The following is a 13,285-nucleotide window of genomic DNA, read 5'->3' on the forward strand; positions in this document are numbered from 1 at the left end:
TTGCTCGGAATACGCGCAAAATTTTAATGGGTGCTCGTTTGCTCGTGCTCGCACATTTTTACAAGTGCTCGCATGTTCGGTTTTTAGTGGGGGTAGCTATTTGAAAAGTACTCGCTGCTCGCAAGGCTAATTTTTGTCAATGCTCTTCCTCGCAAAGAAAAACGCTGTGCTCGCATGTTCGCAAATGCTCGCAAAGACCATTTGATACCCCTGAAAGGGATAAATAAATAAATATGAAATAAATAAATAAATAAATAAATAAATAAAATGTCTTTATTTCGCTCGATGAGCCGGCTACTGTTGAGACTTTTTGATGATTTGACCTAATCACGTCATTTCTTGTAAATAGAAGTGCTTTTTACGTGAAACAATCTTTGGTTGTGTTTTCACTGCAGTACTCAATGTATAGTCATGGTATGAAACCCTGCGTTGGAACAAAGTTCTGTGTGAATTATTGTCTAGGGGATATTCTCTCGTCAAAATAGATTTCGGCCTCCCAGCGGCCAGTGAGTGTTCCCTTGTTTCCAGGTAAAGGCCTTTGTCAAAAAAATTTTTCAGCCTGTAGAGAGTTTTTCCTGTCCGTCAGTTAAACTGTTCGTGTCATGTTTTTTAAATGCAAAATTGATTCCTTTTAATGGCTCAACCACACTTTACCCATGAAATCACTGTCAATCAAACAAAATTCTTAATCCAAGGAAAAAGTATTCTTTGTTGGGAAATCAGCTTACTGACTATTCCAGCAATGTTTCAACTGGTTGCTTTGTTCTCTGGTTTTAACAGTTCTTCTCGATACTTAGTACTTACATCAATAGGCAACAACTTCTGACAACGTTAACTGAGAAAAGAAATATCATTTCGTCATGATCACTGCTTTGTTCAGTATATGGCTTGCGAAGCATGACTTCAAAACAACTCTTGTTTTGTGGTTTTATGTGATTTAACTAGCTCACGCGTACTCTAAACAAATACTTATCTGAATAAACGGAAAAGAATTGCTATTCGTAAGCGAAAGTATAAATTATATCACCAATGGAAACTGGGGTATGTTTGGTAGCTATCATATCAGCCTTTATACTTCAATATGTTTTATTTTACTTTTGTACATTCTGTTCTTTTGAAAGACAATCAAAGCTCTCATATTGTGTGAATACACTTGAAAATATTTAGCAATTGAAATTGCTTCGACTAGCCAGCCAGTTTAGCTTTCTATTGGTTTGATCACTGGATTGAAGAACTCTTCGCGCGATTCGTCTTTCTCGCTCTTCTGCTGATAAGGATAGCGAAGTGGTGGAGGGGGGACAGGGGGGCAGCAGCCCGGGAGAAAAGGGGTGGGAAGCAGGAGGAGAGAGGGCGGGAAGCGGGATTCCTAAGGTGATGGGAACCGGGAGAAAACGAGTAAAATTTCGCATCATTTCGTTATATTTCGCAATAGATATGAAACTAAGAGGAAAGAGCGGCTATGGAATGGGGCGGAAGGCGGGAGTAAAAAATACGGGAAGCGGGAGTCAAAGGCACGGGTGGCGGGAGGTTCAGACCCCGCCCTGCCCCCCTCCACGAAGTGTGACAACTTAAAGATTAGTTGTTCATTATGCATTTTGTAGTCCTGTGCAACCCACACAAACAAACGTGAGTTATGTCTACAAGAAGTTTCCTCGGAATTAAATTGTAAAATTCTGAGATAGTGTGAGCAGTTTTGTTTCAAAATGCCATAGATGAGGAGAGGAGAGTATGAAGATCATTGCTTTGTTCAATATAACTTGCGAAGCATGACTTCAAAACAACTTCATTAATGTTTTGTGGTTTTATGGAAAGGCACGGATACTGAAACGACGTGTTTATGTTACCAAAACTGTGTTAACTGTGTTTCCAGTTCAAGTTATAACGGGAAAATTTATTTTAGAAAAAGTAGGTCCAGTTTTTAAATATCAAAACGGGTTTTGAGTTGCGTGATCTAGTCCCCCTATGCAAACGTTGTTTTAGCTTGATACCAAAAAGAACAATTGTTCTTAGGTACCCAGCGCGCAGCTAGTGAGGTGTAAATCCTACTATATTGAGAGAAAGGATAAGCATTTGACTTCCAATTGGTTAAACTTACCCAAAATTGGTGGAAGAACTCATGTGGAAAATCTCTTGAAAATTCAATAGTGCAGAGCATTTTGATCACTCCCTTCTTGTGACACCTGAAGAGCGAACATCCCGTTCAATTTTGGACATTTCGGCTGAAAAACTAAAGTATGAAAATATTTCTTTGAAGTTATTTTAAAATTTTGCTTACTTTCCTTAGCTTACACATGTCGGCAACGTTGAAAGCATTACAAAAATTTAAAAGTGTACTCGCTCACAAAACGTAAATTCCTGCAGATTGTTGGTAGCGAGGGTGCAGCCGCCGAAATGAATCCGGCGCGTAGCACTACTGAGAAGGGGCCGGAGCAACACCTCGAAAAATCACATTGGTTTGAGCTTCATTATTGCTTCTCTTGAATTATATAAAGGTCGTGTTATCTAACTCTTTTTCAACTCTTTGAGATGTTCGTGTCATTTATGATTCACGCTTTGTAATTTGGAGAAGAGTTCGCGACACTATTTGGCACACTACACGCCCGAGTGGTTATAAATAATTTTCTAACAATTGCTGCTTGAAATGAAAACATTTCAATTAAGGTATTCTCCCGAACGCCGCTTGGCTTCCACCCTTCGTTTGATGTGCCGTCTGTAAAAGCATAATTAAATTGGAACTACAGAGGGGAAAAATAAAAATGTGAGTCAATTTCTTTATTCAAAAATTTGAAGTGTTACATGTGAAGACAAGTTGAACAGGCCTATTCTAGTAAGTTTGCAATCTCTGCAGGCCGAAAAGCACTCATTTTTCTGTGCCTCTCCATAGATTCCTCTGAACTCTTTTTGGTATGTTTCAAAATGCCTCAGGAGAAATAATCCTTTTTTGGTTCGAAAACAGCTTTTAAAATTTGTTTATTCAGAACTTGTAGACGAGAAGCAGGCAAACTCCTTTTCAACTCACTTTTCAGAAGGAACGCCAGTTTTTCATAGAAAAAGGTAAGAACCTAAGGAGTGATTAAAAATATCTTCTGTTTTTCATTTTAAAACGTAACAGGTTGTGATGGATCGCTTACTGAGAAGTCAGCTCAGGGTATTTATTCTGTGAGACTTTCGAGGGTGCCCACATGCAGGACCATTGCTGCTATACGTGCACGATTTTGACAGAAACCGGCCAAATTCTATACTGCCTCGTGCAAAATTCGTTAAGCAGGTCTCGCGTTTACTTTGAAGTTTTCAGTACCTATATATTTCAACGGATCGAATGGTGGTCGGCCTGTTAAAATAATGGCAATTCAGAAAACGAATTTTAAATGCAGAGGACAGAAGCTACAAATTTTCAGAGGACCTCTCTCTCCCGTATTTTAACCCATGTTTAGAGCGATGTAGAAGTATCAGACAGGGAAAACGTGAAGCTATGGCGGCATTTACCTACAATGCGAAAAACGACGGCGACATGTGCAGCCGTTGGTTAGGCGACAAAGGTCCTTTAGAAGCTCGCGACATTGCGACACGGCTACCACCCTTGGTTGGCCTCAATAATATTCAAAGCGAACAAAAACCTTATTTCTTAAAAATGTCGTTGCATGCCGGACTGGACAAGACTGAACTGTTTAGAATCACAAGAAAGCGAAGAAGCTTAAACAGCAATACATGCTCACCTTCATGCATGCGAGTGGCGTACGAAAAGCGAGCCAGCGATAAACTTCTCGTGCGTGAGACCCAACGGCGCGAGCCTGCACGTAGGATAGAAAGGGCTGGATAAATTCAAAACTATAAGTAGTAGATAAAATATGAGCGGGAGATCTGCATGGGCGTTTACAATGGCGAGCCGATAGGATCGGACGCGAATATTTTATTCTACTTGTGAAATGAAAGCAATAAATTGAATGCAAAGTATTGTTATGCGAATCAGTACAGATCTGTATCAAAAGTAAATGAATACTAATTGCTGAGCAGGAGTTTGTATCAAAAGTTAATTCTATTGTTTGATTTGTATTGGGGTTTACAGTTGTGTACATGTGATCTGAATATGGTACTGGGATTGGTTTGCACCCGCATGAATATTTAATGAATTTTACAAACATACTTTTTGAAATTGCGTGATCTAGTCCTCCTATGCAAACATTATTTTGGCTTGATATACTAAAAAGAACAGTTGCGTTTAGGTACCAAGGGCGCAACTAGTAAAATTCTATTATGTTGAGAGAAAGGATCAACATGGTAAAATCATTTGACTTCCAATTGGTTAAACTTGCCCAAAATGGGCGGGAGAAGTCATGTGGAAAATCTCTTGAAAATTCAATAGTGCAGAGCATTTTAATCACTCTCACCTTGTGTTACCTGAAGAGCGAACACCCCTACATTTTGGACAACGTAACTCGGCTGGAAGACTAAGGTATGAAATTTTCTTTGAAGTTATCCTAAAACGTGCTTGGTTGCCTTATCTTACGCATGTCAGCAACGTTAGAAGCGTTACAAATTCAAAAGTGTACTCACTCACAAAAGGTAAATTCCTGCAGATTGTTGGTAGCGAAGGTGCAGCCATCGAAATGAATCCGGCGCGTAGCACTACTGAGAAGGGGCCGGAGCAACACCTCGAAAAAATCACATTGGTTTGAGCTTCATTATTGCTTCTCTTGAATTATATAAAGGTCGTGTTATTTAACTCTTTTTCAACTCTCTGAGATGTTCGTGTCATTTATGATTCATGCTTTGTAATTTGGAGAAGGATCGCGACACTATTTGGCACACTACACGCCCGGGTGGTTATAAATAACTATGCCATTTGCTTTGATGGCAGTTATTGGAGCATGCTATAAAACTCGGTGGACGACGTCTACAGGGATGGACTAACCTAAAAGTAAGTAAATACTTTCGACAAGCAACAGAAGATAGCGAGAACATTCGATGACTCAGTTGCACTACGGGACGCATAAAGCCATAAGGCCTCTAAGGAAGGTGTAGCCAAGTAAATCCAAATTAACTGACGGATTGCAAACTTTTAAAGCTGTCGATAATTCTTTTGAATTGAGTCATGCTTCAAGCTTCAAGCTTCAGGTGGCAATAATCTGACAAGCTCTCGGCTGGTGGCGTTTTTAACTCAGAGCTAACCAGAAAGAAAAAAAGAATGAAAAAAAGAACGCATGATCGCAGGTTAACTCAGAGCACTTATGAGGACTTAACAAATTTAAACTTAGCGTTTCCAAAAATATATAAAATAAATGAAATAAACCGTCACGAGGTGTGTTTGTTCTAAGAATATTTCCTGCTATCGAGCCATTCATCTACTTTTGAACGCATTCTTAGTCTAGCTATATACAAAGGTTCCCGGGAATTTTCTCAACCTTATTCCAGGCCTACTCTTGAGAGAGGGCCTGAGCTAGCTGGGGTTGAATTTAATTTTCTTAGGTGGTAAGTACTCTAAAAAGGACCTTAAATTTGCCGAAGATTTGCCTTAAACTTTCCGAAGAAGCGTCAATTACTTTGGTAGCACTTCTCAAGAGAAACCTAAGTTTGAAAGTTTTGTTCAAAATGGTTGCTATGGGAACCATCCACACCCTATTGCCCTATTGAAGTGCCAGTGTGAGTTTCTGTATCGCCTTGTGCAATAAACCTCAAGGTTTGTTCAAAAAAGAAAATAAAACTGTCCCGTTCAGGGTTTTGTTGTCGAATTAATTAAATGCCGAATTCATTTTAGAGGCAGCAAACAGAAATTAAATCACGGTGCATTTAAATGAATTCAAATTCTAGAAACATTTTATGTAAGTGATCGGTGGGTGTCCATTGCAACCAGTGTCCTTTGCTGTGGAATACAAAGAAATTCATAAACAACTCTAACAGCTTCTGACTACTGAGAAAAGAAATATCATTTCGTAATGATTATTGAGTGCTCAGTATGACTTGCGAAGCAGTGACGTTAAAACAACTTCATTAATGTTTTGTAGTTTTATGGAAACTGGCACGGACACTGAAACAACGTGTCTACGTTACCAAAACTGTGTTAATTGTGTTTGCAGTTCAATTAATGACAAGAAATTTTATTGTAGAAAGAGAAGGTCCAGGTTTTGAATATTAAAACGGGTTTTGAGTTGCATGATCTAGTCCTTCTATGCAAACATTGTTTTGGCTTCATACCAAAAAGAACAATTGTTCTTAGGTACCCATGGCGCAGCTACTCAGGTGTAACTGTCACTGTATTATATTGAGAGAAAGGATCAACATGGTAAAATCATTTGACTTCCAATTGGTTAAACTTGCCCAAAATGGGTGGGAGAAGTCATGTGGAAAATCTCTTCAGTAGTGCAAAGCATTTGATCACTCTCGTCTTGTGATACCTAAAGTGTACATCCCCTTTTTTGGACAACTCGGCGCGCTGGAAAACTAAGGTATGAATCCTTTTTTGTTGTTATCGGAAAATGTGCTTGGTTACCTTAGCTTACCCATGTCGACAACGTTAGAAGCATTACAAATTCAAAAGTGTACTCGCTCACAAAAGTTTAAAGGTAAATTCCTGTCGATTGTTGTGCCGGACGCCGGAATGAATCCCTAAATCCCAGTGGTTCTGGTGGCGGTTATTGGAGCATACTATAAAACTATTGACTCGATGGACGAATTATGATATAACCTTAAAGTGAATAAGTACTTTCGACAACCAACAGAAGATAGTGAGGACATTCGGGACGCACAAGGCCGTAAGGCCTCTGAGGAAAGTGTAGCCAAGTGAACCCAAATTAACTGAAGGATTTTATTCTTTTAAAGCTGTCGATAATTCTTTTGTATCGAGTCCGTATTTAAATTCATGATTCAAGGCGATACACTGCAAGCTCTCCGGCGGCTGGTGGCGTTTTTAACTCAGAACCATCCTGTGATCAGGCGTTCTTCTTTTTGCGACAGAATCGGAGGAAAGAAAAAAATAAAAAGAACGCATGATCGCAGGTTAACTCAGAGCACTTATGAGGATTTTACAAATTTAATCTTAGCGCTTCTAACAATGAAATAAACCGTCAAGAGGTATTTTTGTCTTAAGAATATTTCCTGTTATCGAGCCATTAAAATGAACGCATTCTCAATAATGACAGTCTAGACAAAGTTTCCTGGTCCAGGGAAACCTCGTTGCCAGGTCTTCTCTTAAATTAGTTCTCTTAGTTCTCTTAGCATTAGTGCCAACAGTTGTAGCTCCGTTATAAAACAAAATTTGACTTTCAAACAATTATATCATTTGAGTTTCTGAATCGCCTTGTGCAACAAACCTCACTGAAGTTATGTTCATAAAAGGGTCCTTCTTAACTACCAATTTTTTGCTAAGAAAGATTTGTGACCATCAACTTTTGGAAACTAAACCTCCCACGGATGAGATTGTTGCACAACTTTGTTCTATTGAAGAGTCCTTCAAAAGTTTCAAAACACAGCTATATTTGACAAGTCACGTGACCGGTAGAGAAAAAAAACCCTAAAAGTGAAAGGGCGTATAGATCTAAAAGTTAAAATCATGCCAACAGATAAAGAACGTCTTCGCGTTTAATGCTCCGTATGGTTTTTAGGAAATTCGCATTATTATTAAATTTATGGCGTAATAATTAAAGACACGTATTTTCAGATTTTCTTCAGTAGCGTCCAATTCTTACATGTAAATGGTAATTCCATACGGAGGATTATGAAGAAGGATATGTTATCTCTAATTCTTTGAAAAAAAAAACCCGGAACTTTACTTTTCTCTAAAAAGATTTGAGGGATTTTAACTATTAGCGCGCGGTTTGGGACTGGCACTAGTTACGCGCGCGCAATATCAATTTTTTTCAATGCACTTGTCCTCCCCACCAAAAATTCACCTTTAAGCATTGCCGAACGCTCCAAAATAGCTTGCCACCAGAAAACATCTTGAGCAATTCCTTAGCAACTGCTCGTTTGATGTGCCATCTTGAAGGCATTAATTAAACTGGATCGACAGAGAAGGAAAAATAAAACTGTGTGAGTCAATTTCGGTTTCCAAAATATGAAGTATTGTGTCTCCCCATGAATTCCGTTGTACTCTCTTTGGTATGTTTAACGATGCCTCGGGAGAACTAATCCGTTTTTGGTTCGAAAACAGCTTTTAAAATTTGTTTATTCAGAACTTGTAGACGAGAAGCAGGCAAACTCCTTTTCAACTTACTTTTTACGGAGAACGTCAGGTTTTCATAGACGGCGATTTGTCGTGGTTGGTCACTCACTGAGAAGTCTGCTCAGGGTGTTGTTTGTGAGCATTTCGAGGGTTCCCACATGCAGGGCTATTGCCGTAATACATGAACGATTTTGCGTGAACGTAAAAACATTTTTGGAATTATTCGTGTTGCGTGAAAAGCCAAATATTTCGACGTGATTCCAGTTCGCAGAGAGGAAGAGGGGACCCTGGAAAATGTCGCGCCATTCTGCTCAACGACCTGCGTTCCTTTTAACGCCCGTTTACACAGGCGATTTTTGTCGCGCAACTCGATACAATTTTTGTCGCGCTGAAGTTGCATCAAGACACGCGGCGACTTCATGCAACTTCGCTGCGATATCGCTGCGATAAAATCGCCATGAAATCGCCGCGAGGTTGCACGCGTGAAAACTAACGGCGATAAAGTCGCCACGAGTCGCAGGAGTTTCAAACCTGTTCGAAACTTGATGCAACTTCGGCGCGACAAAAATTGCATTGAGTTGCGCGACAAAAATCGCCTGTGTAAACAGGCCTTTAGTTTGACAAAGCCACGTGACCAAGATCGTTAACGTTTGGCGTCAAAATCAACTGTCACTCGCTATCTTAATAACCTTTAGCCATTTTTTTTAACAGAAAGAAAGGAATCCTATGGCCGTAATGTATCTGGCATTCTTCGTCTTCATTGCTTTTATTCCATCGCTACAGGCGGCAGGTAGGTAAATTAAATTAAAAGTGATCGGAAAATAGTCGGAAATCTTCGGAAAATGGTCGGAAATCTTTAGCAAATGGTCGGAAATCTCCGGAAAATTGTAAAAAACCTCGTACATGTCGTAATTAGTTGGTTTATAAAATAAATAAAATAGTACATGGTTCAACTAGGAGATATGAAATTTCCCTTCTCGTGTTCGATCGAATCGATATCGATTTATACACCCTATAGATAAATTCCATATCTACGCGCGCCCATTTATTATTCTCTCTTTAAGATATTTGCGCTACCTACTTAAATTTGACGTAAAGCGGTGTAAGTAAAGTTGGCGATTTTTAAAGGAACCTTAAGCTAACAAACTTTGATCGTAAATGTAAAGCTGGTAAAATGATCAGCTTGAAAGATGTAAAGGTAGCGCACTCTTTGGCGTAATAAAGTTGTCTTTTCGTGCTGTGAAATTTGAGTCCTTATTAATAAGCGACCAACAAAAATTGCACTGGATGTTGCCGATTGTTAAATGTGCTAAGAAAAACGTGCCCAAAGTTATATTCAGTGACTTCTTGAGACATCAATTTTTTAGTATTTTTATTTTAATAACATGAAATAACTGAACGTTGCCTTTAGAACCAGCGGATGGTTGCTTCACGAATCCTCTACTAGGGATATCTGGCCTAGCCATAGTTCCTGATAAATACATAACAGCCTCTTCTCAATATGGCGTTGATTACCAGCCCGCTTACGGTCGACTGAACGGAAACAGAGGCGATGGTTGGTGTGCCAAAGAAGCTAACAGGAATGACGACTGGCTGCAGGTTGATTTTGGGATAGTTACTGAAGTGTGCGCTGTCGCTTCCCAGGGGGACAGAAATGGCAATGAATGGGTCACAGACTTCAAGCTGTCCTACTCATCGGATGGAAAAGTCTGGACACCTTATAAGGATGCAAATGGCGTGGAAGTGGTGAGAGGTTACACCGCTTAGATGAATAAATTAATGATAGAAAGACTTTATTAAGTGCCAATGGTATTTAGCTTAAAAGAAAACTAATTGGGGACACAATTTATACATCACAATAGCTTCCATACTGGTTTATTGCTATTGCAGGTCACGAGATCAATTTTATAGAAAGAGAAATCCAGAGTGGTGCGATGATTATGAATGATTATATATGTCAAAGATCGATAACTACAACAAGCAACACGCCATGTTATAGAGCAGTTTTCAATTGAGTGTCGTAAAACCAAAACCAACGTAATTGCTCTGGCCAATCACAAAGGACACAGACAATCCAGTGAACCAATCAAAACTTGAAGCAAATGCACGTAGCTGGCACGAAGCGCGGGAAAACGTGCGCGAGTGAGTCACGATGGTTGGTTTTAGTTCTGATTGGCTGAGAAAGTGGCGCGAGATTTTAAAACCAATCACTAAGCGTAGTAATGCAAAACCAAAGCAAACACGAATTACTTTCGACCCTCAAGTGAAAACCGCTCTATATAAGTTCTGTTTTTTTATTGAAAGGAATTCCACAGGCAAGGTGACAGCAACACAGTTGACCAACACAGATTACCAGTACCAATATCTGCAAGCCTCTTTCGCTTTCATCCAACCAAGCAACATAAATGGAACTGTCTCAGAGTGGAGTTGTATAGCGGTACGCTTGAGTTCTTATTTCTTCTATCAATTAGCTACCTTATACTTACTTATTTTCGCTAGTACTAATTTTCGCGATTTCAAAATAATCGCGAAATTTAGTACGCGCGAAAAAAACATTGCGCTAAATTTAAACACGCGAAAATTAATACCATATTTTATATCAAAACAATAAAAAATTTAAAACGTTTGTACTGCAACTATCTACCGTTAAAAATATCTCTCCGTCTTGTTTTTGGCTTGCACCCTTCCTCTGATTACTGTTTGGAGGTTACGTTGTGAATGAGTTCAAATCCTCTTTAGTCAGTAAAGGTCCGTTTGTAGGCTCCTACCTTTGTGTATGTCCACTGGTTCCTTAGTCTTTGACAACTGATTCAAAAAACACATGACAAAATCGCGAAATTTAATACACTTTTCCTCTAATTTTTCTTGCAATTATCTCGGGATCGAATTATCGAGAAATTATAATCAAGTACACGCGAAAGTTAGTAAGAATAAGAAAGTCTATTGCTGGGAAGTAAACTTAGGTTGGTGTTTATAGTGACATCAATTAACTTTTCTGTTTTTTATTGAATTATTGTTTGCTTTCAGAACCAGCAAATTATTGCTTCAAGAATCCTGCAGGAATATCTGACCAAGCCAAAATTCCTGATAAATACATAACAGCCTCTTCTCAATATGGCGTTGATTACCAACCCGCTTACGGTCGACTTAACGGAGACAGAGGCGATGGCTGGTGTGCTAAAGAGGCTAACAAGAACGACGACTGGCTGCAGGTTGATCTTGGGGCATTTTCTGAAGTGTGCGCTGTTGCTTCCCAGGGAGACAGAAATGGCAATGAATGGGTTACAGACTTCAAGCTGTCCTACTCATCAATTGGAATCATCTGGTCGCCTTATACGGATGCAAACGGCGTGGAAGTGGTAAGAAGTTGCACCGCTTAGCTTCAGTTAATACTGGTTCATTGCTAGAGCAGTCTTCAATTGAGTATCGTAAAACCAAAACCAAAGTAATGACTCTGGCCAATCACATAGAACACAGATAATCCAGTGAACCAATCAAAACTCGAAGCAAATACATGTAGCTGGCACGAAGCGCGGGAAACGTGCGCGAGCGAGTCACGATTGGTTTTGGTTTCAATTTTGATTGGCTGAGAAAGTGGCGCAAGATTTTTAAGCCAATCAGTAAGCGTAGAAATGCAAAACCGAAACATACGCAATTTACTTTCGACACTCAAGTAAAAAACCGCTCTACTACGAGATTAATTTTATATAGAGTTGATGGGATGATTATATTGTGCCAAAAAACAGTGACCACAAAACGTTAATATGCAAGCAACACGGCGTGTTCATTATACAACTAACTACAATAACGTTTTCATAGAAAAAAAGCAAATAAAAAAAGACAAATAGGAATTAATTAGGCACGACAAAGATTTGTTTAATGATATTCGCCCGAAGAAACCACCTAAAAACACCACAAAACACACGTTAATCGATTTTATCTTCAAACACAATTAATATGTGTACAGCAATAAACTCGTGAGTTTCTTGTAAATGCAGCCAGCTACGATGATTAAGATAATTAATTCCTATTTGGCTTTGTTCATTTTGCTTTTTACTATGACAACGTTACTGAAATTAGGTGTATATGCTCTGTTTTTTATTGAAAGGAATTCCACAGGCAAGGGGACAGCAACACAGTTGTTCAACACAGATTGCCACTGTCAGTGTATGCAAGATATGTTCGCTTTCATCCAACCAAGCAACACAATTGGAATTGTCTCAGAGTGGAGGTATATATCGGTACGCGTGAGTTCTCAGTTCTTCTACCAATTAGACTATTAGGAACTAAAGGAAACATAGGTCTGGGTTTGATCACGGTTGTAAGCCCTGGGCTTATAAGCTTCGTAAGGGGTTTTGGGTGGGCTTATAAACGGAGGGGTATTTACCGTTAAGCTCTTTTACTTCTTTACGATAAATATTAGGATTTATCATCATCATCATCATCATCATCATCATCATCATCATCATCATCATCATTATCATCATTATATCATCATCATCACCACCATCACCATCATCATCATCATCATTATTATCATCATCATCATCATCATCATCATCATCATCATCATTATCATCATTATATCATCATCATCATCATCATCATCATCATCATCATCATCATCATCATTATTATCATTATATTATCATCATCATCATCATCACCCCCATCACCATCATCATCTCTTCTTTATTATTATCTCTCTCTCATCATCATTATTTTCTTCTTTTTATCATTATTTTATCATCATCATCATCATCATCATCATTCTCCCCCTTCTTATTATTATTATTCTTCTTATTATTATTATTATATTCTCCTCCTCCCCCATCATCATCATCATCATCATCATCATCATCATCATCATCATCATTATTATCATTATTAGGGCCCATGATGTAAGCACACCAACCAGATACTTTTTAGACCGTTGTAACGAAGAGCGGAACTTCATGTGATATTATTAACCTGAAACGATAAAATCGATAATCTTGCACGATGCTGCGTTGTGCAAATGTCGAAGAGGAGACCCTACCTGTAATGTCGTGACTGAAACAGAATAACCCCTGGATTACCGTCTTACCTTTAGTTCATTGCAGTATGGATGCAATGTCCTCGTACAAT

General features: G+C 38.9%; 1 protein-coding gene across 3 annotated transcripts in view; it reads left to right on the plus strand.

Annotated features, from left to right (window-relative positions):
* The first annotated feature begins 2,988 nt into the window (after nucleotides 1-2,988).
* Nucleotides 2,989-13,285, plus strand: part of LOC144665540 (lactadherin-like) — a 32,028-nt gene continuing 21,731 nt past the window's right edge. For 2 of the 3 annotated variants that reach the window (XM_078526780.1, XM_078526778.1), the window contains exons 1-6: nucleotides 6,376-6,443; nucleotides 8,870-8,948; nucleotides 9,570-9,904; nucleotides 10,463-10,595; nucleotides 11,186-11,517; nucleotides 12,267-12,399. In XM_078526780.1, coding sequence (XP_078382906.1) covers nucleotides 8,885-8,948; nucleotides 9,570-9,904; nucleotides 10,463-10,595; nucleotides 11,186-11,517; nucleotides 12,267-12,399 — 997 coding nt within the window. In that variant the 5' untranslated portion in view covers nucleotides 6,376-6,443; nucleotides 8,870-8,884. Of the gene's footprint in view, nucleotides 3,055-6,375; nucleotides 6,444-8,869; nucleotides 8,949-9,569; nucleotides 9,905-10,462; nucleotides 10,596-11,185; nucleotides 11,518-12,266; nucleotides 12,400-13,285 lie in introns of those variants that run through there. The other variant, XM_078526779.1, reaches the window with a different exon arrangement.

This window comes from Oculina patagonica, chromosome 9 (assembly GCF_052425735.1).
Source record: "Oculina patagonica isolate OP01 chromosome 9, crgOcupat, whole genome shotgun sequence".
Taxonomy (NCBI): Eukaryota; Metazoa; Cnidaria; class Anthozoa; order Scleractinia; family Oculinidae; genus Oculina; species Oculina patagonica.